The 27,184-nt window shown below is 39.8% G+C and overlaps 1 protein-coding gene across 3 annotated transcripts in view; it reads right to left on the reverse strand.

The window, feature by feature from the left end:
* CORO1C (coronin 1C) overlaps positions 1-27,184 on the reverse strand; it is a 74,291-nt gene that overhangs the window by 14,916 nt on the left and 32,191 nt on the right. For all 3 annotated transcript variants that reach the window (XM_041728775.1, XM_041728776.1, XM_041728777.1), the window contains exon 3: positions 12,059-12,181. In XM_041728775.1, the coding sequence (XP_041584709.1) occupies positions 12,059-12,181 (123 nt within the window). The remainder of the gene's footprint in view (positions 1-12,058; positions 12,182-27,184) is intronic.

Here is a 27,184-nt window from a genome sequence, read left to right on the forward strand (position 1 = left end):
AATGTGCTAAAATCATCTCTGGTAATGGCTGTATGTATCTGTGAAATTAGGACCACTGAATTGTACACTTTAAATGGGCGAACTGTATGTGTATTATAGCTCAATGAAGCGGTTTAAAAAATCGTGACTGGCAAAGACACACAGAAGATTCGCCATATCTTCCTGCAGACATGCCAGGGTGGCAGAGGGGACAGGGTTGCAAAAAGCATCAGACAGAAGGGACAAGAGACTATGACAGTGAAAGGAAGACCTTTTAATAGGCTAAGAGACACCCTCTGAGAAGAAAGAACGGAGTCACCACTAAGCTGAGTCGTAGAATCCTGTAGAAAACCAGATATTAAGTAACATTAAATTTGTGGAAAAGCTAAAGTTTAAAATAATGATCTTCTTACATACGGAGATTAAAACACATTAAATACTTTAATATATTTTAAACATACAGATATTAAATAATATTAAATAATATCTGTATGTTTAAAATATATTAAACAACTCAAATGTATTATTAAATAAATTTACCACCAAAAAAGATTTTAAGGAACTAGTTCATGAAAAACTTAGAACTTGCCATGAAAAACTTAGATCATACTCAACAGTGGAACAAGTGAGAAACAAAATTTTCCTTTGTTGGGGATTTTTAAGGAACAACTGTCTGTTTTCAACTGCTTAGTGGAAGGCAGAGGTCTGGATTAGATGAGTGTTTAAGGTTCAGTTCAGTTCTGGTGTCCTGCAAAAAATTAGAAGAAAAAGTTTGCCATCCTGAAGAATGAGAAAAGTCACGAATTAAGTGATCATTCTTACAACTAAATTCTGTCCAGGCTAACTACAACCCCTTACGTCAATCACGGCAAAACAAAGGTGCCTTCTGAGGGTCTGAGTTATTAGGATATCACCTGATTTCTCCTTAACCCTCAAATTTAAACAATGCAGGTGTGAGCAAGCATAGACAGCAAAAGAAAATCTACCTTGCCTCTCTCCCCCAGGGGTGTGGCATCTGCTTGCCACCCCCCGCATTATAGGTTTGCTTTTATCCTGATATACACTATTTTTAGTCAAGGCTTTATAAGTAGTCAAACAGCTCCAAATTGAACTTAACTATCTGAATGTAGAGCAGGCCTTGTTTTGTTTTGTTTTATTTTATTTTATTTATTTATTTATTTTTTTAACAGAAGGAACGGAAAACAACTACTGATTTGATCAAAGCATGAAGTCACAGAGAAACAATTACAAAATGGGACTTCAGTGACTCAACTGGAATGCATTTTCCAAGTTGAATTCTGACCCAGGCTTAGAGCTGTTGGAGCAGTAACACCACCTGCCATCTCCAGATGGCACCACAACCATGGGCTGCTGGTTTTCACTCATACAAAGGACTGGAAACCTCTGCACCCTGTATCCAACTCTGACCACAATTAAACAGTGTGTTTTCTAAATCCCTAATGAGGCGTGGAGTGATAGAAGGCTTTGTTCATAGTCAGCATTTCCAATCTTAAATATGAAGGTGGAAGCAGAGCCCAGAATGGGACATTACCTTTTCTTCTCTCTAGCTGCTCCCTCAGCCACATTTTTCCTTGGACTGCAAGGAAATTTTAATGATGAAGCAAAACACTTATTATGTAATTTTTAAAATGAGGAAACTGTTCCTTTTTTATCTCACCTTCGCAGATTTTGCCACCTTGGTCGCTCATTCACACACCTCTCTCAAGTAGCCTCTGTAAGGGTGGAAGGCGGGGGGTGGTGGGGGGTGGCAGGAAAGGGGACTATATACAGGCTCTGCTTTCAAGGGGTTCAGAGTCTAATAGAAAGCAGAGACTTCTAGAAGACCAAAAATCAAAGCAAGTGGTATGATGTAGAGGCTTAGGGCATGGGCGCCAGAGCCAAACAGACCCTGGTTCAAATCCTGCCTGGGCCACTTATAATGATGGTCCTGGGCAAACAACTCAACATCCCTATGCACAGAGGAAACATGAGTACTTATACTTTCTAGGGCTGCTGTGAGGATTAAATGAGTTTGTAAGCCCTAGAACAGTGCCCAGCAAACAATTAGTGCCCCCCAAATGCAGAGACACAACAGTGAAGTGGCTAAGAACAGGGGCTCCAGAACTAGACTAGACTGCTCAATTCCTGATTCTGCCGCATAGCAGCTGCATAACCTTGGAGATACTGACCTAAACTTTCAGAGACTTAAGATTTCCTTATCTGCAAAATGGGAATAATAATGATTCTGCTTTCATTACAGTTTTGAGAAGCAATGTGGTAGTAAGAATCCAAAGTATTTAGAATAATGCCTGTCATAAGACAAGCTCTTCCTAAGCATTAGCCATTGCTACTGCCTGTATTATGTGCCAGGAAACCACACAGTGTATGTAACCAAAGCTACACTGGTATAAGTCAGGTGCTGCATGAAAACTCAAGTGTCATAAGGTTACCTTCTTGCTATCCAGTCTGGTGCAGCCAGGAAGGCTCTCTGAGGGGATGACCTCTAACAATGAATAGGAGTTAGGTGACAGGAAGAAGAGAAAAAGAAGGAAGAAGTAACATAGGCCTGAGGATTTACAGTGGGAGGTCAGTGACTGGAAAAGTCTGTGAAACTCAATGAAAAGATGGAACTCTTCTTGTCTTTGCTGATAAGTAAAGGTGGTGGTGTTCTGCATTATGGACTATGGAAAAGAGCTGGAAGATCTATCTGTAAGCTTTTCCACATAAAGCTTGCACGTCCTCTGGCTGGTGCCCACTGGCCCAACTCATGGCCTGTGGCTCTGTCCTTTGTAGTGTTTGTCTGAGGCTTCCAGGCAATGGCCTTCCTGTTTGGACCAAAGAGATCTTGCCTCCTAAAGTACAGGGACAACAAAGCTGAACCCCGACTTGGTATGTGTTTAGTCTTCTTGTAGTCTGGGACGTAGCCTGGTGTGGCAGAAAGGACGCTAGCCTAGATGCCAGAAGACACCGTCGCCTGACAGAGCTAGGGTACTAAGTGGTTGTGTTAATATTAAGAAGGGACTTCACTTCTGGGAGCTTCAATTTCCTTGTTTGATATGGGGCCAGCATCAACTCTACTTACATGCATTACTGGATGCATGAAAAGAGCTAAAACATTCTGTATACCCGAAGCATTTCCCTGTCGTGAGATGCTGTGAACAGGGTGACCTTTGACAAACCAGTTACTGCCTGGGCTGGTGTTTCCTAGGCTGTAAAATGAGACATCCTCTTGTCTTACTATGCTGTTATAATAATTAAATATAATCATGCACATAAGGGCTTATAAAACATGGCTTGGCCAAAAAACCACAAATGCTTACTGCGTTCACAATTATTTTTCTTGCTGTTTGCTCTGAGTCTGCATATATTTTCAAGCGTGAACATCAAGATTTCTTTCATGAGCCTCATCTTCAAATTAATTCAGCACTGTAACCAACTACCTAATTTACATCCAAGATATTACGTGTGAAAGCTCTAGTATATATGCCTACGCCCATCAGCACAAATGAAAACAACTCTGATGTCTATGCAGAGACATGGATAAAAAACCATGTCTAAAACCACTCTAAAACCAATAGCTTTTTCAAAAACATGTCAACGAGTAGAGAGGAAAATAGGTGCCAACCATCCTCTGCTATGCCCAAACTGAGCATCCCAGCACAGCAGGGATAACAAAACAAACTCTCTCTCTCCTCCACCAGATTTTTGCTTTGTTTTTTTAATAATAATTTGTAGTCCTGAAAATTTTCTATTTGGACAGGACATTGCTATGGCAATGTTTTGTTTTGAAAAAGAAAAAGAAAAACAAAAACAAAAAACACGTAATCAGCCCCAAGGGCTTCCAGATGAAAAAGCAAATCAATTAGTAAAAACCCATCATGGTTCTGGAAAAAAATAACTTGAAGCACATGTTCAGGAACTTATGTATCACTGGAATCCTTTTCAACATGTGAAATTCTGAAAATGGAAAAAGGACAGCTCAAGAGAACAGTTCCAATAGGAAAAAAGTGATGAATGGGGCACTTGGCTGGCTCAGTTAGAGGAGCATGAGACTCTTGACCTCAGAGTTGTGAGTTCAAGCCCCACACTGGGTGTAGAGGTTACTTAAAAATAAAATCTTTGAAAAAAAAAGAAGAAAGCGTGGTGAAAATAAAGAAACTTGGGTTTCTCTCAAGGAGTAATTTTTATCCAATTCATTAATGGTGGTGTTTCTCAAACACAGTGCAAATTTAAAGCACACACAAGCATTTCTAGACACTGCTTCCCTATTTTAATTACCTCTCTTGAACTTGCTACTGGTCTAGCACTAGAGTTACAGTCATAAAAAGGGTATTCCCCCCCAAAGGCCGTATTTTTTAAGTGCTAAGGAAACGAATTCCAAAGGGAAAGTGAAGAAGGAGATGATCTTAAGAGACAGGAAGAAGCTCACAGAGTCTGTAGCAGTTACAGAGCAGCAGAAACTGCCCCTACAGAAACTGCCTAAATAAACCAGGCCATTAAGAACATTAGTTTCGGGCAGCCTGGGTGGCTCAACAGTTTAGAGCCGCCTTCAGCCCAGGACCTGATGATCCTGGAGACCTGGGATCAAGTCCCACATCAGGCTCCGTGCTTGGAGCCTGTTTCTCCCTCTGCCTGTGTCTCTTCCTCTCTCTCTCTGTCTCTGTGTCTCTCATGAATAAATAAATACAGTCCTTTAAAAAAAAAATTAGTTTTGGGAAAATCAAGAACTGAGAGCTCGCTTCTAATGTGCCCAGGTTATAACACCTACTGGCAAATGGCCCAGATGCAATCTGCACAAAACGGAAATGACATGAAGCCCTGCAGAATGACTGAGGAATTCACTCTCACTAACTACAAAGTCACTTCCATTTTTATTTCAAGGCAAAAGCTGTATTAGGAAAATCTGTCACAGAAACAACAATGTGCAAAACAGGGAGTTTATTTCTGTTGACAGAAGTGTAAGACCGACTTGGGAGAAGGGAAACATGTCCATTTGAACTTCTTTTGGAACTGGTGAGAACATCTAGCCAGAGACTAGGAAGACAAATACTGTTTCCAAGATCTTTCCCTCTCCCAGACTCTGGGAGAAACAATGATTGCAACCCACTGTTTGAATTGGCCATTTTTTGCATTTATGTTTGATTACTCCCTGCAGATAAGGAACAACGGTGAATCAATGTCATTCACTAAACTTAACTTGGCTCCTCTTTGTATTATTTAAAATAGTAAGATTTTCTTGAGCTAAACTTTTCCCAAGTAAAATACTTAGTAGCCACAATCTTTAAAACTCTCTATGAGAAGATATTGTTGGAGAAAAGTACAAAAAGTCTGAAAAAACCTAGAAGCAGAGCACAATTTCTGGGAAAAGTTTATATATAATTTATATATAATTTATATATAATTGTTTTCTGCCAGGATAAGAAACTGCTAAAAATTATATAATTTATATATAATTGTTTTCTGCCAGGATAAGAAACTGCTAAAAAGGACATTCAGGGACACCTAGGTGGCTCTGGGACGCCTGGGTGGCTCAGTGGCTGAGTATCTGCCTTTGGCTCAGGTCATGATCCTGGGGTCCTGGGATTAAGTCCCCCACAGGGAGCCTGCTTCTCCATCCCCTGTGTCTCTGCCTCTCATGAATAAATAAATATAATATTTTTCTTAAGTACACTCAAGGTAAGATACACCAATATAATTTACTTTTAGGCTGCTTAAAGAAGCCATTTATAAAAGATGAAGGAATGTACCAATAGCCTGGCATTCCTTTTCCTAAACCTACAGTCAAAGAGATATCACTGTTACTGAATCGATGCTTGCAAAATTAACAAAGCAATGCTTAAATGCTTAGGACTTAATAGAATTAAAACTATAAATACAAAAAGCAGTTTTAAAAATAAGTTTTTAGGGACACCTGGGTGGCAAAGTCATTGAGCATCTGACTCTTGATTTCTGCTTAGGTCATAATCTCAGGGTTGTGTGATGGAGACCCTGCGACAGGCTCTGTGCTAGGCATGGAGCCTGCTTAAGATTTTATTCCTCTGCCTCTCTGTGCTATATTCCCCACCCCGACCCCGTCAGGTGCTCTCTCTCTAAAAAAAGAAAAAAAAAATCTCAATTTAATTCTTTTATAGTTGGGATGTCTGGGTGGCTCAGTGTTTAGAGTCTGCCTTTGGCTCAGGGCGTGGTCCTGGAGTCCCAGACCAAGTCTCACATCAGGCTCCCTGCATGGAGCCTGTTTCTCCTCCCTCTGCCTGTGTCTCTGCCTCTCTCTGTGTGTCTCTCATGAATAAATATTTTAAAATAAAAAAATAATCTCGCTCTCTCTGGATGAATAAATAAATCTTAAAAAAAAAAAAAAAGGGCAGCCCCAGTGGTGCAGTGGTTTAGCGCCGCCTGCAGCCTGGGGTGTGATCCTGGAGACCCGGGATCGAGTCCCACATCAGGCTTCCTGCATGGGGCCTGCTTTTCCCTCTGCCTGTGTCTCTGCCTCTCTCTCGCTCTCTCTGAATGAATAAATAAATAAATCTTTAAAAATAAAAAAAATTAAAATTAAAAATAAAAAATAATTTACAGTTCATTTGACAAAGTGGTTCTATTTTATTTTTTTAACAAATATTTGCTAAAGATATTCTTACTGCTATGAATCCAAATAGTAACATGTTTTATATTTATAGCTTCCTTGTTGTTTTTATTATTTTATCTGTTGTTGTTGTTATTATTTTACCTATAAGGTAAATGAGGTTGAGAGCATGTAAGTGGCCTGCACATGCTCCAAAATCCCCATCTTTGGACTTTTCTTAAGACTCTTCTCTTACTAGAATGAAGTCTTGTCACACTACCTACTATTTGAGCTCCTGGGTTACTACCAACAGCCTAGGCTTGGGAAACTACTGAAAGCATTTCTGTTTTTAAAAAATAGTACTTGGGTGCCTGGCTGGCTCCATCAGTAAAGCAGGCGATTCCTGATCTCTAGGTCATGAGTTTGAGCCCCACAGTGGGTGTGGAGATTAGTTAAAAAATAATAATATAGTAAAAATAAAATTTAAAAATCGTGTTATGTCTGAAATGGTTTGGTCTATCATAGTGTTCTTTTACCTTCAGGGGAGCAAAGGGAAAAATGAGGTACTGAGAAAATGCAGTTGGAGATAATCAACTATTTCTTTAAAATTTCATTTCAATTGCTAAGCTATAGAAGCTTCTTGTAATTGCCCTAATAATAACAAATGGGGACGCCTGGGTGGCTCAGTGGTTGAGCATCTGCCTTTGGCTCAGGGCATGATCCGGGATCCGGAATGAGACTCACATTGGGCTTGCTGAGGGGAGCTTGCTTCTCTCTCTGCCTGTGTCTCTGCCTCTCTCTGTGTGTCTCTCATGAATAAGTAAATCTTAAAAAAAATTTATTTGGGGGATATTAAACAATTAAAATATCAGTGCCACACTTAAGGGCTTAAAAAAGCAAACTAAGAGGAGGATTAATCTCAAAGTATTACTTAATTTACAAAATGTTCACTCTGGCAATACCAATATAAGGTCAAGGTCAGAAGATTCTGAAAGGATGGTGGTATCAGTGGCAAGCACAGTTTTGGGATCTCCTCAAGTCTCTCTGTAAAAACACAGAGCAAACAAAAACCCAGAACTACATGATAACCCCCAAATCCAAGTGGGAGGAGGAAAACTACCAACAGCCATATGACCTGTGTATTAGGGGTCTCTGTGTGGAAAAATCATGGGGTAGTGATGGGGTGCTTCACAGACCTGACAGCAATAGGCCAATGTAGAGGCAAGCAGTGGAAACTGGGAAGGGTTTGCCCTCTCCAAGAGCAAGCAACGATAGGGACCCGAAATACAAAGGTCTAAAGGGGCTTGAGCAGTCTAGACCCCATACTCTAGAAGTGAACCATAAACAGCTCCCTTCCAAGACAGGCTCCACAATGAGGATAAATTCCAAGGAATGCAATCAAATCAGAGGACAGAAATAACAGGGAGAAAGACCAAATAAAAAGCAGGCCAGGAAATCTCAGAAAGCAAGCCACCACGTTTCTGAACACTATCTGAAAAGGACAGAAGGGGGAGCTCTGTGAAGTTAGGTTGGCTGTGTAAACTGAGCCACCTTCAGAACAATTAAATGCATATCAAAAATAAGAAAAAAAAGCCAAAGCCCCCCAAATTACTATAAGAATCAAAGAGAACAAGGTATAGAATAGCATCCCAATAGACAACAGAAGAACGCTAAGAAGTGTTTTTTCAAAATGAGAAAAAAACCATCACTACTTCAAAATAAAATCAGAACTTGAAAACTCAAAAGGTAGCAAAGTTTTTTCGGAATTAAAGAAAAATCACTTTAGAAATGAAGACAAACCAAGAAAGAACACATTATCAAAAACATAATAATGCCCCCAAAGAAATAAGAAGTAAAAAGCAGAAAAAAAGATTAAAGTTCTGAAGCTAACGTAACAAACACTGTATGTCAACTATACTTCAATTAAAAAATAAAATAAAAAAAATAAATAAAAAAATAAAAAATAAAATAAAATAAAATAAATGAACATGAAAAAAAGTTGGGAGAGAAATTGACCCAATATTGAAGACAGGTAAAGATGACAAAGCAAATGGATTAACAAGTGTCCCTGAAAAAAAAAAAAAAAAACCAAGGCAAGAAAACAGAACAAATTCTAAGGACTATAATTGGAGAAAATATTCCTGGGAGGGGGAAGAAAAGACCTGAAATTCTACATTGAAAGAACATACCATCAACCTAGGAATGCCAACTCAGAATAACCAACAATATTCTAGCACGATTACTGTATTCTAAGAAAAAAAATCTTATGAACATCTAGGCAAAAAGAACGTATGGTTTATAAAGGAGAGAGAATTAGATTATCTGATTTTTTTTTTTTGACAGCAAAACTTTATGCCAAAAGAAAATGGAATAATATATTTAGATACCTGAGGAAAATCTCTGAGCCAATGATTTTATATTCAGAAAAACCACAAAATCTGTAAAGGTCACAGACAAGGTATTATCTATACAGAAGGATTTTTTAAAGTACTGTTCCCATGAGCCTTTTCTACTTGATTCCATTCTTTTTGCAATCTCTCCTCAGGAGGCCTGTCCCAGAAGGGAGCACTCTCTGGTTGAGTTCTAGCATACAAGGGTCTCAAATCTACTAGGGAAGGAAGCTTAGACTAAATGAGGAGAAGTAGATATAAGGACCTATGGAGAGCACTAACTACAGTGACTTACGGAACTAAGGAGAGGTTGTTATATGTAATGGCTTCATCATCTTGGAATAGAAAGTATATCGTTTTTAAAGCGGGAGAACAGAGAGAGCATAGATTGAAAAGCTGTGGTTCTTTAAAACTACTTTCTGTAATCATCAACTGGTAGTCATAATAGTATTTTTGCTCTGAGTTTTGCTCTTAGTTGTATCAATAATATGATAAAGCACATGAGACAGATCAAAACAGTCTAATTCACCCTCTGAGCCCTTTAGGACCTGGATTCTCAGTGTGTAAGAAGAGAGATAAAGATGCAATGTTCAAGAGGTTAGGTTAAAACTAAACAGTCCAGAATTTAAATAAGGAGTATTAGGATGAAGTCACAGGGTATTTTATCCTTAAATATGTATGTATATTCTAGTCCCATTTACTGCAAAATCTTAAAAAAAAAAAAAAAAGATCACCATGGTAACAATGAACATTCCTAGCATCCAGACTGATCTAGAAATTCCATTTTCCATTAAAAGAAGCCAGAGCTTCTGAGAGAAGTGGCTGATATGAAGTGTGTGGGTAAAGAGATGTCCAAGACAAGCCTGGAACACCTTAACATACCAAATAGCAAGGAAACTATCAAAAACAACTAGGGTATGTCAAAAAAACCTCAGGAAATTTGAAAAAGTTCCCATTAACAAAGACTGGATGACCTAAGCTTTGAAATAAGAATTGTAACGAATCAAAACCCATGAAATACATTTAAATCCACAAGCTCAAGATGAAATGAAAGTGGGGTCAGGGGTAGAGAACCTAACTCGTCATTTTCTGAGAAAGACAGAGAACCAATTCATTATCTTGAAAACTGGGTAAGTCAAAGGAAAAAATGAGCATCTAGACTACTTTCCTATATGAACAGTACTACTAGACAACCAAATAGTAGATAAGAGGGGGTTATCACCTTTCAATTTTTACCAGCTAAGAATGGAAAACAAAATAACAGAATTTAACATTACCATATTGTGACCCTTAGGATTTGATGGATCTAGGTACTGAGCATTGATAACTGCACAAATCAAAAAAGAACAAAGACCAGATTATCTTGGTATCTATCATGGGCCTCTAGACTGAAGGACATAATAACACTAGCTATAGTCTTGCCAAAGGGACTGAACCTGAATCTGATCACACTTCTGGATCCAGCTGCCAATTTGTAGGGAATTCAAAGGACAGGCAAGCATGTTGAAAGTGCACCATGAGCGTGCCATCACCAAAAACTAGACAGCTGAAAGATGCAGGTCAAAGGTCAGGCTTCTTCATCAGATTTATTGTTAAGGACAAGGAAACAATGGAGGAGGAAGATACAGATTACAAAAGACTTAGAAGACATCAAGTTCTTTAAACCGGCAAGACTAAGTTAGAGCGTCTAGAAATACACGCTTGGGTAATTAAAACCACGAAGAACAGAAATTGAGTATTCGAAGAGTAGAAGTAGTGGTTACCACAGCGAAGGAGCGCATGGAAGAGTCTGAGAAGAAAATGTTCTATTTCCTACCCTGGGTGGTGGTTAGAGGGTATTCACTTCACTGAACTTCCTTCCCTGTTTAAGTATGTTTTATAATAAAAAAGGCGTTTTCTTAAGATGAATCAAACCTGCTTCTTCAGAAGAAGTTAAGGTTTAGTTGAAGATTTGGCATCAGTGGTCTAAATAATATTCCTTTCCCTTAGCAAAATGTGTCTGCAGCCACGAAAATGATCAATTTAGCAATGAACACTAAGCAGAACAATTCCTTTTAACAGCAGCATATTTCTTTATAATGTGACTTGGCTGCCAAAATTATGAGATCACAGGAGGAGTTATCCTTAGCCAAAAGTCCATGAGGAAAAATGAGTAAATGTTTAAATGACACAGTTCAGGAATTAATTTGTGTTTATGTAAAATCATTTTAATTAATAAAACCTTCCAAACAATGTTTCTAAGTCTAGCTCAGTCCACAGAAAATGAAGAGGGAAATAATAGTAGTGAAATAATAATAATCTCAGACATGAGATTGCCTGCAACTGACATAGGGACCACTTTCACTTATTTCTACTCTTAGCACATTATTCCCCATCCGTGCTTATGGTAGCCTTTCAACATATTTTGGACTAGGATTAAGAATTGATCCAAACCAATAATTACATTTTAAGCCTAAGAAGAACATAATCGAGAACAAGCAGCTTTGCATTAAAAAGTATCCCAAAGCCTGGTTTCACACTAACCTACTCTTGGAATCTAAATGAGGGAATATAAAGAACCTACTTTAAATATATTTCATGTTGTGTATCTGCATAAAAAGGACTTTCTTAACAGGGTTCAACTAGACAGAACACACCTTCTGATATTATCTTGGAAGTAAGCACTTTATTTATTGCAAAACTTACTATTTCCCAATATCTGTTACATATCCCATTTTTTACATATAACCTTTCACTATAATGTACCATTCATGCCAGCCGTGTTTTTTCTCCTTTAGAGGAGTGAGAGGAATTGTGGATGAAGGGCATTCACAGAAGTACTGGAAAGCCATTCTGCTTTCTCCAAAATCTTCCCACAGAGCAGATGTGACAACTGTCATTAAGCATGTGGACACCCATACAAAAGAAGAAGGAAGACAATATAGTACGTCTTTGATATAAGCCCTGGGCTTATATCACAGTTATGTTTATATCTATATCTATAGTTACACTTTGTCACTAAAATATTGTATAATCCAATGGACAATCAAAATTGCTATGACCTTCTGCTTTTCAAGCCTCTGCCCACACTTTTTGGAAGGAGTAGGTGGGTCTCACTGGCGTTTGTGCATGCCACACCCTGAGAGCTTACCATAACCGTGCAGTCCTCTGAGCCACTGGCAATGACCTGATCATTATGTGGGCACCAGTCTATGTCAAGCACCGGTCCTGTGTGGCCACATACTGTAGGGTAGGATTTGTCAATCCGACCAGTCTGAAAGAAAAGAGAAACAAATCTACTATATAACACCAACACCACAGAATCTGTATGTTTTCTCAAGCCCATTTTTTCCTTTGTTACCTCCACCCCAAATCCAGAGTCTATATATAATGACATTCACATCGGTCAGTGTCAACTAGTAGGAACTGTCAATTTGCATTTCTAGAAATAACTACTCCACCAAATCAAAAGGATCCAAACTTCTAGAACCACAGAGATTTTATTTAATCAACTGCATTATTAGGCATAGCCAACGAAAATATAAAATCTTTTCACCAAAACACAATTTGTAAATTATAGGTGTGTTTTTACTATTAAAAAGCCCTTGGTATTATTCAAAATGTTAAATATAACTTTTAATATAATTAACTAATACCCTTGAATATAACAAATTACCAGTTCTGGAGGTGAATGGCATTGTGAGCATACAAAGTTAGGATAATAAAAAGAAAAGCTTTATCTATTGCTCAGGGGTTGAAGGACAGACTTTATTTTAATGTCTCAGTCTCTTCACTGTCTTCAATCAACAGAAGAGCCATCCAGACCACCTAATTGACACCAGCTTGGATCCTACCCATTATCCACTCCACATCTCATTAAGAATACTATTTTCAACACTGATTAAGTAGACATCACAATATGCTCATGTTATACATTTGAATCTAACAAGTCAATCTGGCTTATCAAGCCCATTTTTGTGTTAACTAATACAAAGACTACTATAACAACAGGTATATAAAAGCTCTTTCCCTTTTTAAGCAGGTTAATACCAGTCCACACTGAGGTCCTATACGCTCTAAAAGCAGGTCTACAAAGATGAATCACTGCCAAGCAACACTGAACCTATTCTTTGTAGCTGTTGTTGTTTTCCTATTATGGCAAGTCATCACATCACTGGGGTGAGGCGTCTCAGAAATTTTTCAAGATCAAGAAATTCTGTAATTTCTCTACTTTAACTCAATTGTGGAAATCTCCAAAGCAGCAGTATGCTAAACGCAAAGACCACAGTATCAGAGTCAGACACATATGGGTTCAAAACCAGGCTCTACTGCTTCAACAGCAGGTGACCTTAAACAAGTCATATAATCTCCTTGAGCTTCATCTCATCATCTGTGAAATGAGTAACAAGAATACTTACCTTCCAAGATTACTGTAAAGATTAAAGTTTTTTGGCAAACCATAACTTAGTATTACAATTGTATAAAGTATGTAAAAAAATTAATTTCAGGTGTACCTCAGAGGTATTACAGGTTCTGGTCCATATCACTGCAACTAAAGCAAGTCAAATGAATTTCTGATTTCCTAGTGCACATAAAAGTTATATTTACACCATACTGTAATCTATTAAGTGCACAAGCCTTATGTCTAAAACAAATACAATTGTAAACCTTAATTAAAAAGTACTTTATTGCTGAAGAATGCTGTCAATGAATCGTAATCACTGATCACAGATAAACCTTAACAAATATACTAGTTATGAAAAAGTCTGAGATATTCCAAGAATGACCAAAATGTGACAAAGAGACATGAAGTAAGCAAATGCTATTGGGAAAATGGCATCAACAGACTTGCTCCATGCAGGATTGCCAAAGATCTTCAGTTTGAAAAAAAAAAAAAAGACATGGTATGTGGGAAGGGTAGTAAATGAGGTAAGCCTGTATAGTGCCTGGAATATAGTAAATAATAAAAAAACTGGATCCCTGGGTGGCGCAGAGGTTTGGCACCTGCCTTTGGCCCAGGGCACGATCCTGGAGACCCGGGATTGAATCCCACATCGGGCTCCCGGTGAATGGAGCCTGCTTCTCCCTCTATGTCTCTGCCTCTCTCTCTCTCTCTCTGTGTGACTATCATAAATAAATAAAATTTAAAAAAATAATAATAATAATAAAACTACTATCACTTATTAGTTCTATATATATGTTAGCATAATATATTAATTTACTCTGCCATTAAGAACTACAAATATGGGGATCCCTGGGTGGCGCAGAGGTTTAGTGCCTGCCTTTGGCCCAGGGTGCGATCCTGGAGACCCGGGATCGAATCCCATGTCGGGCTCCCGGTGCATGGAGCCTGCTTCTCCCTCTGCCTATGTCTCTGCCTCTCTGTCTCTGTCTCTCTGTGTGACTATCATAAATAAATAAAAATTTAAAAAAAAATTGGTAAGAACTACAAATATGTGTCCTTTATGAACTTTTAGGGGCCAGACACCATACTAAGTACTGGGGGTACAAAAGTTTACAGGGCAGTCCTTGAATTGGCTGAACATGGAGTCCATTAAATCCCCAATTCCAGTGCAGTGTGAGACACGCTCCACCAGGACAGGTACAGGGGGGCAAGGACACAGAAGGGAGACATTCAATCAGGTCTGTGGGGGTAATAGTCTTTGGGAAGGTTTTCTGCTGAGAAAGAAGAACTCTAAACTGAGGTGTGGAGATGGCCTGTCCACAGACCTAAAGCCTGGGAGTTTCACATGCTCATTTCCCCTTGCAAATCTAATTCAACCCCATTTGGATCTTTAGAATTGCATTACCAAAAAAAAAGAATACTAGAAGAAAATGCCAATGAATACCATATGATATAGAATGTGGTTGTTTATTATAAGGAGGGCCATACAGACAGGTCATTTACAGGCAGCAAAGCACAAGGGACTGGGAAGCAGACTGCCTGGGCTGGCGTCGTGGCTCCATCCTTTTTCAGCTCTGAGGCCCTGGCCAAATGACTTCATCTCCCAACCTCATTTCCTCATCTGTAAAATGAGAATGTTACAACTCCTTCTATAAGAGCTCATGTGAGGATTAACTGAAGACAATCAAGTAGGGGACTTGGTACTTTCCCAGCACCTGAAGGGATCAATAAATGGTACCCTAAATTAAGCAACTGCTGGGATCCACTCTATCATATCCCTGATCACAGCTTTCTTTAAAGAGGTAACTGCTACAGAGCACCTAGCCAGCTGGTTTTCCCTATCTCCCTCCCTGCAACTACACAGAAACCATGTGAGTAACCCAGCCCTGAAGCTACTGCCTGCCACCCGGTAATATTCTACTGCTGAAGCAGGTGGTAGCGGAACTCACAGGTGTCCATTTTATAATAATATGATGATATACAGAATACAAAATAATAATATGAACATTAAATCCAGCAGTGAAAGGCATGTCTCAGATTAGATTAAAATCAGCTACAAGAAATGTTTAAGAAATAATAAAGCAACTAAATTAAAAACTAAAAAGGTCACTAAAGGAGGAAACATAAAAATATGTAACAGCCAACTGGCTAGAACAAACCAACTTTAAGATGCAATGCATTATTAAAGGTTAATGTCACTACGTAACATTTAAACAATTCATTGGGATGCTATGGGTTCTATGAACTCTTAACTCCTCTAACTACATAGATTAAAAATAATTTAAAAAAAATAATTATAGCGAAATCTGACAGAACTAGGAAGAGAAAAGGACAGAGCCATAATCTTAAGAGATGTTAACAAAGACTCTCAAGCAAACAGACAAAAATTAGCATGAATATAGAAGACTCTAGCAAGTAACAAGCTTGATCTAATGGGCCAATCCAGCCTTGGAGCCAATATTTCAAAAATTAACTTTTTTTCCAAGCACACATTAAGCATTACCTTTTTAAGATGACCAATTAGGATACCACAAAGCAAATCTCACAAAATACCAAGGAATCAATATCCTGTACAATGCAATTCAATTAAAAAATTAACAGAAAAATATATAAACCCCATATTCCCAAGGCACCTGAAAATTTTTTTTACTTTACCAAATAATTCACACAAAAAATTATAACGGCCAATAGAAAAGGCTACAAGTGATAAACACATGATGTTTCAGAATTTGTGGGACAGAGCTACAACAGACCTCCAATGGAAAATCAGTAGCCTTACATGATTATACAAAAAGTCCAAAAATTAAGGAGCTAAGCACGTAATATGAGAAGTTAGAACATACAGAGCACACCCACAGAATGTAAAATTACAAGAAGAAACTAACAAAAAGGGGGGTGGGGGTGAATGGGTGATGGGCACTGAGAGGGGCACTTGAGGGGATGAGCACTGGGTGTTATTCTGTATGTTGGCAAATTGAACACCAATAAAAAATAAATTTATTATTAAAAAAAAGAAACTAACAAAAATAAATAACAAGCCAAACTGACACAATACAAGAGATTTGGAAAAGAGAGAAAGCACAAATACCAGGAATTTTAAAGGGGACATAACTTATGGTGTAAACTTACATGATATGACAATACTGGGAATAATATCTGATAATAAATTTGAACATCCCAGATTGAACTGGCAATCTCCCAGGAAAAAAAGATAGCATACCAAAACTTTTTCAATAAATAAAAAACCTGGGGTACCTGGGCAGCTCAGTCGGTTAAGCATCTGCTCTCAGCTCAAGTCATGATCCCAGAATGCTGGGACTGAGCATCAGTTCCCCCACTCAGCAGGGATCCTGCTTCTCCCTCTCCCCACTGCCATTCCCCCTGCTTGTGTTCTCGTGCTATCAAATAAATAGATCTTTTTTTAAAAAAGGTAAAAGATATAAAAAAATAAATAAAAAACCTGAATAGACTCATAACCATAAAAGAACCAGTAACAAAAGTCCACATATTACCCACGTCCCTATCAGTCAATCATGTAACACCAAGAGTCACTAGGCCCAGATGGTTTTACCAGAGTTTTACCACTCAAGGAAGAGATCATCTCAGATAAAACTTCCCAGAGAACAGAAAGAAGAGCACCACTGAATTCATTACATACGGAATGTACCACCCTCACACAGAGGACAATATAAGAAAGGGAAACTGATGCCTGTATGACATAAATATTGATGCAAACCTCCCTCAACAACAACAAACTCAGCAGTGTGGGTTGTTCTCAAAAAGAAAAAAAAAAGCAGAGTGGAAAGACAAGTTGCAGACAAAAAACACATATGCAACATCCATACTAGACAAAGTCAACAAACAACCTACACAGAATGACAAATGGTACGAGCACGGAACTCACAGGGAAAGAAACTCAAACACCCTAGAGATGTAAGAAAAGCTACTGGTCTCACTGGTAATCAGGGACTACAGATTAAAATAGTGAGGTAACACTTCACAACTATTAAAACTGGCAAAAGTTTGGAAGTTGAAATACAAGTGCTGCCAAGGATGTCAGGAAAGAGGAACTCAAAAACACCAGGCATAGGAGTTTCTCCTGCTACCATACTTTTTGAGAGCGATCCAGAAAGGTCAGGTGGGGATGCCCACTCCTGAGCAATACCGCTTCTGGGTAGTCTGTGGAAGAGCAAGGCTCCCATATTTTACACAGAAAATATATTAACTGAGGCACCACAGGGAATAGTAAAAAAGCAGAAGCAATTTAAGTGTCCTAAGTATGGAAACAAACATCACTTAAGTAGAGGTATAACACATATAATATTATAACCTATGCATAGATAGATACACACGTGATAAAAGTACACATCCCAACTTTGAAGAAATGGTTACCTCTGGTGTAAGAGAAGAGGAGAGAAGGGTATTTCAGCTACATCTGTTATGCTTTATTGTTTTTCAAAAACGGGAGGTACGAAATAAACAGGGGAAAATATTAACATCTGTTTAATCTTGTGGGTAAGTACATGAGTGTTCTATTATTTTGCTTCCTATTTTTAAAAAATAATTAAAATATATAAAGTTGAGAAACGCATCAATGTATGGTTATTCACACATACAAACAAGACAAATGTACTGTTACTAACTTTACATTAAAAAATTTTTACTCTAAAGGAAAAAAAGTTTTTCTATCTGAAGTGCTTTATCTCGGGAGTCTTTGCATCCTTACACTCTCCCCAGCAAACCACATCTGGCAGCTTTGATGGCAAAGTACAGTCACTTAACTCTGAACTTCTAAGGACACAAAATAATTTTTTCCAATCTGGGCTAAGAAGAGCTTTTGCTCAGATATACAGTAATTTTGAGGGCAATCTGGAAGTACTAATATAAGCTGTTCTTAATTCTACTGAGAAGCTTACTAAATGACTTTCTTTTTAAGGTGAAAATTATACAATCCTAGCTTAAAGATACTGGCCAGTAGTGTTCAGTCATGTCAGACATTTGAGAGGAGGAGTTAGCCTAGCTTCCATTCTCAGCTCAGTGCTGACAAGTCCATAGCATTAATATACTAAGAAGCCTAACATTTTCATAGGAATTTATCACTTAAAGAGCTACTGCACTGCCTTCCTATCAAAAATAAGTAATAATAAAAATAGCTAACACTTGGGGTATCTGAGTGGCAGTTAAGCATCTGACTCTTGGTATCAGCTTAGGTCACAATCTCAGGATTGTGAGATCGAGTCTCAAGTCAGGCTCCATGCTCAGCGTGGAGTGTGCTTGGTCCCCCCTCTCCCTCTGCTCCAACGCATCCCATCCCATCCCACCCCGCTGCCTGCACACTCCCTCTCTCAAACAAATAAATAAAATCTTTAAAAAATAGCTAATACTTTCAGAGTGCTTATATTACATGCTAGGAACTATATAAAAGACCTTTAGATCCTCATTCTAAGCTGCTTTTTGATATATCGACTTTATTTATCCCCATTTTCTAAATAAAGAAATGGAGCGAAGAAGCAGAGCTCTAAAACATCACTGATCATCCAGCCATACTAGATTTCCATAGGGAAAGAAAATTCCCACTAGGCCACGGGTTGTGAAAAAGGCACAAAAGTAATGTTAGAATTATTGGCAGCTGGTCATCAGAAACAGAGGTAATAAAAAATGATATCCTGCCAACAGCTGTTTCCTCTGGTTGTAACATCATCACAAATCCTTACACCAAATAAAACAGGGAAAGTAGCATCAAATTTCAGCAGAACAAAAAGGGAATTGACTAAATGTCTGATAGTGATAAAGGAACAAAAAAGAAGACATGGGAAAAGAACTAGCATTTTAAATGTGCGTGGACTGTTTTACATACAGGATGCTCACCACACACAATCCAGGGTCAGCTATCTTGATTTCAAGGGCTTATACCCCTGAGTATCTTCTTATCCATAACAAAATTAATCAAAAGAAAAGCACATCTTTTACCCAGTGGGTATATGTTATTAAAGAGGTAGAGCTGGGCAATTATAAACTGCTGAGAGCTCGACTACATGGAAACTGCAGGAAACCATACAATACTGGCCTTATATGGTAAAGATGTGGACGCAGTGTTTCTCAGAAACACTCTGCACTAGGATCTAATGAAAATGCATTTCTTGTTCATACCCATGACACATCCTCATTCATCATGCAGTGAATAAACCAAGGAATCCATGTCTAATCGCTGGCTTGTGAAGGACCACTCAGAAGAGACATCCATTGCAAGTCATGGTGACAGCACAGCTCACCTGCACCTCTAAGCAGCAAATATAAGTGCATGCTGAGGTCAGAAAAAAAGAGTTACAAGAACTTTTTTTTAACTAAATGGTGATTTATTTTAAGTTCTACCTATAAGTTTTCCAATGTTTACATATAGAGTAATTTCATTTACTAAAAAAATCAAGTTGCTGTCTCATTAAGGATGTGTCACACCTCAGCTTCATCATCTAGAATATCACTTCTTTTCTAGCATGGAATTAAAAGTTTAGCTGAGAAAAGTCAGTCACCATTTAGGCTCCTTGCTTTGAATAATGTTTAAAATTTTACTGATTACTTATTAGTTCCTGCCACTTGTCACAGGAGAGCTCTTATTGTATCCCTCTAGCTAAAACTCCCAAGTGGTGGGAATTGCCAGCAAGTCCTCAAGTGGCAAAATGACCAAGGTTACCAACAGAGCTGGCTCCATGCCTCGTAAACTTGTGAAATATTAGTGAAACAGGTCAGGGCACTGGCTTATGGACTGTGATTATCTAAAAGAGCCAGTGGCCTGCCTGGGGCCCAGCAACATGAGCCCCAGGGAAAATTCAGCCTCCAAAGTGTGTGTACAGCTGGCACAGGGGAGAGGTGTGACAGCACAATTTCCATGTGGCTGGCCCGAGCTGAGGCTGATGGCTTTGACATGTTCCAGCCAGCAACCCTTATGGTGGCAGAAAACCACCTAGACACTAGCACTATCATTTACTTTGGGTTTGAGGAAAGTTCTCAAAAATTTCAAAGCAGCCACAAAACTCAACAGAGCTCCTGGAAACTGATGCCTCAATTAAACCCAGAGTTAGGCAACACTTTCCTCCAATAGGCATTTTTGGGGAGGGGAAAGTAAAAATCAAAATTTAAACACCAGTAAATACATTATCTAGCTGTTCTCTAAGAAAGAATGTTTGTAATTTTAAATAAACCTGCAAACACATTCCTCCTGAGGCATAAATAATTCAATGTAACTCTTATGACATATTTCTAATTATTAAAGATATTTTCCATCAATTTTGGTGGAAAACCATAACTTCTCCCACTTACATTTCACAGTGTACTTTATTTCTCACATCTCATGTCAAAAAGGAATCCATACTTAGGGAATGCACTCATCCTATATGCCCAGGGCAGTACCGTTGCAATCAAACAACTCTAAATATACACGAACAGAAGCATACAGATGTCTTCTTACAGATTTGCTTCTATAAAGGAGCTCCACACTGCAATGTTTTTAAAGGAGATGATGGTATATCACAGATGAGCCCGCAGACATTTTCACCCTCTCAAACTCTCAAAATTCAACATTGGGAAGCTTCCCATAAGACCTCTGCATTATATAGAAGATCATTCAGAATGACTTTTTTTTACTGTAACAACCATCCCTCACAGGATAACTGTGTTCAATCCACACATTAGCTTGCTCAATATTATGCTGAATATGCTACCAAACTGGGGCTTATGGGAGCCTCTAATGGGTCCTTCAAAATGTACCGTTTTGTTAAAGCCACACAGCACTTTACTCGGCAGGCTCACTCTTTTTCACAATAACCTAGGTTTCCAACAAGTTAATAAACTTCCATGGTATAAAAAAGTGACATGTGTTTATTTTGCTAGTCAAATAAAGTATTCCCCTTTAAGAGGCTCCAAGTGTTCCACATAAGACGTCTTTCTAGCTGACAACCCAGAGTTCAGTCATGCACACCCAGACTGTTCCGGGGGGGCGGCCTCTGACCACAGCCCACACCGTCCCCCTCATCTAGTCCTTTTTTTTTTTTTTAAGATTTTATTTATTTATTCATGAGAGACACACACACACAAAGAGAGAGAGAGAGAGAGAGGCAGAGACACAGGCAGAGGGAAGCAGGCTCCATGCAGGGAGCCTGACGTGGGACTCGATCCCTGGTCTCTAGGATCACGCCCTGGGCTGAAGGCGGCACTAAACCTCTGAACCACCAGGGCTGCCCCTCCTCATCTAGTCCTGCACAGCAGCTTCCCAGAGCCTTAACCAGCTTCTGACCTGCAGTCATCTTATTCAGTCGCTTCACAATCCATCATTATAATCTGTGCTTATTATCCAGACTGACTTCACCAACCTCGGATGTAAAGGCCTGAAAAGTCCCTCCCTCTCCTGACTCAAGGAACAAGAGACCAAGATTTTCCAAACTGTCCATCCTTACTTTATATAAGCTTTTATTTTAGGAAAAAATGCTGATCAAAACCACTTTATATGCCCCAAGTTCACTAACTTTGTCATTCTGTCCATACTTTAAAAGATCTTTTGTGAGGCACTGATAATGACTCCTAACTGGCCTTGGAGTAATACACTGAAAATTCTTGAACTCTCGGCAAGGAGAATGGTAAGTCAAACGTGCTCGGAAGCAAGGGAAAAGTTTTCATCCCAAGCATAGTGGCTCCATTCACACTGTGTAGAGTTCAAAGGAGTCCAAAAAGGATGCCTACCGAAGTTTTTTTCAACTTCCTTTTTCTTGTATCAGTGTTCTTTATGTGGATATATGCTCTGTTGAAATCTCTTCGGGCCCCGTTGCGCCACATGAACAGCTCTGGTGTCTACGATCATGGGCCGGGGCAAAGTGATGACAGGGACTTCTTCAGCAGTCTAGAAAGACTGAGGCACACACAACAGGACTTGTGGACAGGCCGGCCACCGAGAGTGACTGCTCCTGACCCAGGACTAATACATTCTGTGGAGGTTTTCTTTTAAGGGAACCAAAAATACCCACCTTGAGGATAAGTGGAGGCACCCTGGAATAAAACACACAGGTTGGGTTACTCAAGACTGTAAAGTAAGCCAGCTCCTCGACCTGCCAGGGAGAGGCAGTGCAGCTCTGCACAGGGCTCACCTGCCTGTGAGCGAACAGCAACACAGAAAATGCCAAGCAAATTACTTGGCAGCACGGGTTCTCTTTAACACCTGGGTCTAATACCATTTTAAAAGTCCATTAAGAATGTGAGGGAAGTGACTATAAAACTATGGATTTCATGATCAGAAAGCAGAAAAGAGGAAGTTAACATTTCCTTGCTCAACCACGCCTAAATATGCAACAGTGCGCAGACACGCTATGTCCTAACTTAACAATTTATAAAGTGAAAACCTCATCGCTACAGACAAATAATTCCATAGACTTCTGGTGTGAGAATAAGCAAAAGCTAGGAACACAAGGTGAGGCAGAAACTAGTCAAAATAAAACTCCGCTCGAAAGCAAAAGCTGAAAAGCAAAATTGATGTTAAGTGCAAATATAGGAAATGAAAACAAATTGTTCAACTTCAAATCAGAAAGGAGAGTAATCAGTTCCCTAACCCCTTGTACTCAGCAAATGACCCTGTGGATTTCTCCCCTAGGACCTCCTGTGAATGACAAAGAGCTCCAGAGCTACCAACCTTTTTGGTCTGAGCTTTACACTGGTTTACACACAAGCTTCAGAAAAAAAAATCTGGGACACCTGGGTGGCTCAGTGGTTGAGTGCCTGCCTTCAGCCCAGCGTGTGATCCTGGAGTCCGGGGATTGAGCCCCACATCGGGCTCCCTGCATGGAGCCTGCTTCTCCCTCTGCCTATGTCTTTGCCTCTCTCTCTCTCTGTGTGTCTCTCATGAATAAATAAAATCTTAAAAAAAAAAAAAAGAAAGAAAGAAAGAAAAAAAATCCGCCCTCCTTCAAGTTGAGATGAAAACCAGAAAAATATATAACTTTTTTTAAAAGGTAAATGCCTTGGGCTCCATGGCAGAGGCCATTCCCATCTTGCAGCAGTTATAAACAAGCAGGAGGATGGAAGTATAGACCCAATTCAGTAGTGTGTATCATTTACTCATGACTTAAAGCTCAGCCAGAAGCCCAAATCACTGTTCCTCTAAGAAAGCCAACACGTGCTCCATCACTCAGTCTCCCGGCTCAGTCTCCCCTGGATTCAACTCAGGTCCCACCCTAACCATACAGATATTCAACTTGGCAACAGAAAATTTGCTACATATGGTTATAAAGGAGGCTTCTGGACAAAGCAGGACTGCAGATATTTGTCCATCAAACCTTGGGTCTATTTCAGAGTAATGTGTTCGGAAAGCTTTTCTTTGATTTCCCAGACTTAGGTTATAATGTTTACATGGTGAGGGCTTCCGCTAGCAGCACTTGCCTGTGCACACTCTACACAGGCTCACACTCCAAAAAACCAGCAAAGAGTTAAACGTTCTTTGCACTTGACTCAGTGGCTTCCCTTCACCACACACTCCCAGATCCCACCATTCTCTGAGCCGAGCAGCCAATCAAAGCAAAGGAAGGAAATTATCCTGGCCAGCTGACAGCCCCAGAGCTCTGATGGCCATATATGGTAAAAACCACTGTCAGAGCCCTGTCAGCCCTACAGGCCGGCTGCTGTGGACATATCAGTAAACTGCAGCGGCAGGAGAAGTCGGCCAAGGAAACGTACAAAGGACAGGCTGCCTGCTCATCTCCAGGGGAGGAGGGTGCAGAGGGGAGGGGGAAGCCGGCATCTGCCAGGGCACACTCTGAGTCACAGCCACTCACTGTAATCAAAAATAGCCCCAGGGTACATTGTGAGGTTCGTTCTGCCAGGACTTTGTGCTTCATTGTTAAATGGGGGTGAGCAGGGTATCCCCCTTAAAAGCCCCCATGGCAGGACTGTGGAAAACAGTCCCTGGGAGAAAATGAAAGGGCCCTTCTGTGGCACTTCATGTGGTAATGAGGCCGTGCAGTGCTCGTGCTGCTGGCAGCTCGTGACATAATTTGGAAGTCATTGTTCTGCACCTGGTGCCGTCCCCCTGCATCCCTCCCACCCCCACCCCGTTGCCTTGCAGCCTTTCACGGCCCATACAATTGACAGTTCAAGGTGCTCAGCGCATCAGACAGCGTCTATTTCAGGAGGCGGTGAATGGGCATCCCGTGACACATCAGGACACTGGCAATGAATAAAATTCCCTGCCGTAACACCAAAGCGACCATGTGCCAAACGCCCACATCTGTACAAAGGGCTACTGGCACCGCTCCCCTTGTCCAAACTGGAGCACTGCTATTTGTGGGAAAGAAAATTGCCTGTCAGCAGAGTACAGTAAGGGGAGTAAGGGGGAGATGCAGCCAATGCAAATCCAGCAGGTGCTGGCAGTGACATGGGGGCGGGGGGGGGGGGGGTGGGGATGTCACAGAGAAAAGCACCATCGGGAGACTGCCATTCCTTTTGAACCAGTCCATGAAAAGAAGGCACTCATCAGCACGGTGCCTGGCGCTTTAGCAGAGCCCTCCATAATGCAAAGTGCTGCAATTTCATCACTCTGGCTGTCTCCTTGAGGCAGGGTATGGACCCAGTACCTTCCAAACCTTAAGATAATTCTCTGAGCTTACAGAGCCAAAGCCCTGGCAAGCTAGTGTTTTTTGTTATTAACCCTTCTAATCCCAGAGAAAGAATGCCAAGGATTAAGTATCAATGAGACCACAGTTTCTATATGTCCCCCCCTCAAAAAAATCTTTCACACTAGATGGGGAAAAAATGTTAATCAAAAATATACACGTACAAATCAAATAAAGACTCAGAGGCCCACGTACAAATCAAATAAAGACTCATGAAAGACCCCACAGCCCCGAGCAATCACTCAGTCTGAGCTTCAATCCCTGCACCTGCAGAACACAGGGAGGACAGCAAGCCCACCCATGCAACAGCTAAGACCATTTATGAAGGGGACCCTCCAAGCACACTCTGACGTCATTTTGGAGTTACATTTTTATGAAGATGACATGAAAGCGTTGCCTTTTCCTGAAGAAGACACAGGAAAGATGCTTTGTGGATCCAGTTACAACAATAATCCTAAAATGCAGGACAGTGCTGCTTATTTTCTCGTTCTTCTCCATAAAATGATCAAGGAAAACACTAATTTTGCACTATTTACACTGGAAGCAACAGGACTAAAAGGACAAAAGAAAAGGTTTTTCTACCAAAAAGCTATTTTCACCCCCTCTTAATCCTTCCAAACATCCCATTTGACCAGTTTCACCAAACACTCATCTCCACACTCAAAGATCCTAGAATCTGAGGGGGAATGTAGCTCCCACCTCATTCTCCATTCTCCTGAGAACAGAGCACCTCTTCAAACTCATCAGTTTAGCAAATTGGCTGGGCTCCTCTTCTGTTTCATCCCTAGCTCCTACATATAGGAGAAACCTGAATTCCAATAGAACCTTCTCTGTGATATCTTCCTTGACTTATGAGCCTCAGATGGAACACATCTTTCATCAGTGTGTCAAAAGAACTTTATGTACACACATAGCTCCCTATCAGACAGATCAAGGTCAACTGTTACCAAAGCTTTTTAAGAGCAAAAACCCAACACAGGTCCTGGCACAGAGCAGGTACTCAAATGTCTAAGGAAGGAGTATGTGAATGAATAAATATGACTTTTTTTAAAGTACTGTTTTAGACTTCACTAAAGTTTAAAGAACAATTAGCTCTTTATACATGCCCTGATAGCACTACTGATAATACTTTTTAAAAAATAACCTTTACATGTAATAAATTCATTATAAAACATTTTGAGAAAAAGCACAGTAATCCTAAAGTAGAAAAAAAAAAATCACCTTCAGTCCCACCATCAATGTTAACACGCCACACTTCTTCCCAAAAACCATTAACATAATTTGAAGTTACACATAAGACAGTGACTATAACCTTATAATACATTTTTTAGGTTATATGACTGTATCATAGAACATAGGTTAAACAAATCTTGCCATATAACTTTTTCTTGTAACTGTACAGAATCCCTCAATTATCCATTTTAGATTTTTTTTTTAAGATTTTATTTATTTATTCATGAGAGACAGAGAGAGAGAGAGAGAGAGAGAGAGAGGGGCAGAAACACAGGCAGAGGGGGAAGCAGGCTCCATGTAGGGAGCCTGATGTGGGACTCGATCCCAGGACTCCAGGATCACGCTCTGGGCCAAAGGCAGGTGCTAAACCACTAAGCCACTCAGGGATCCCCCATTTTAGATTTATTTAACAATGTTATATACCTATATATATTTATATATCTGTATAGATATTTTAAGATATATGTGGAAAGAGCACCTAAAACTACCAGAGGCCTTTTAGGTCACTGTAAGTAACTAATTTATTTATGCATTGTGTGACCCAACAGTATGAGTCAAGTGCTACATTCTGAGAATACATGAATCAGTTCTCAAGTACTGCTTAATAATTACCCTAAAACTTAGCTGCTTAAAATAATCATTTATTATCTCATAGTTTGAGGGTCAGGAGTTCAAAAGTACCTTATCTGGGTGGTTCTAGCTCAGGGTTCTCATGAATCATGTGTCAGCCAGGGCTGCAAGATGCACTTTCAAGACAGCTCCGTCACAGGGTTGGTTGGTTGACACGGACTACAGCAGGAGGTCCTGTGGAACTCTCCACAAAACTGCTCGAGTGTCCTCAAAACATGGTACTTCCCAAAGAGACAAAGTGGCAGCCAACATGCTTTCATGACCTACTCTCAGAAGTCACACTCCAGGGACACCTGGGTGGCTCAGTGGTTAAGCATCTGCCTTCCGGCCCAGGGTGTGATCCTGGAGTCCCGGGATCAAG

The sequence above is a fragment of the Vulpes lagopus genome, chromosome 14 (genome assembly GCF_018345385.1).
Source record: "Vulpes lagopus strain Blue_001 chromosome 14, ASM1834538v1, whole genome shotgun sequence".
Taxonomy (NCBI): Eukaryota; Metazoa; Chordata; class Mammalia; order Carnivora; family Canidae; genus Vulpes; species Vulpes lagopus.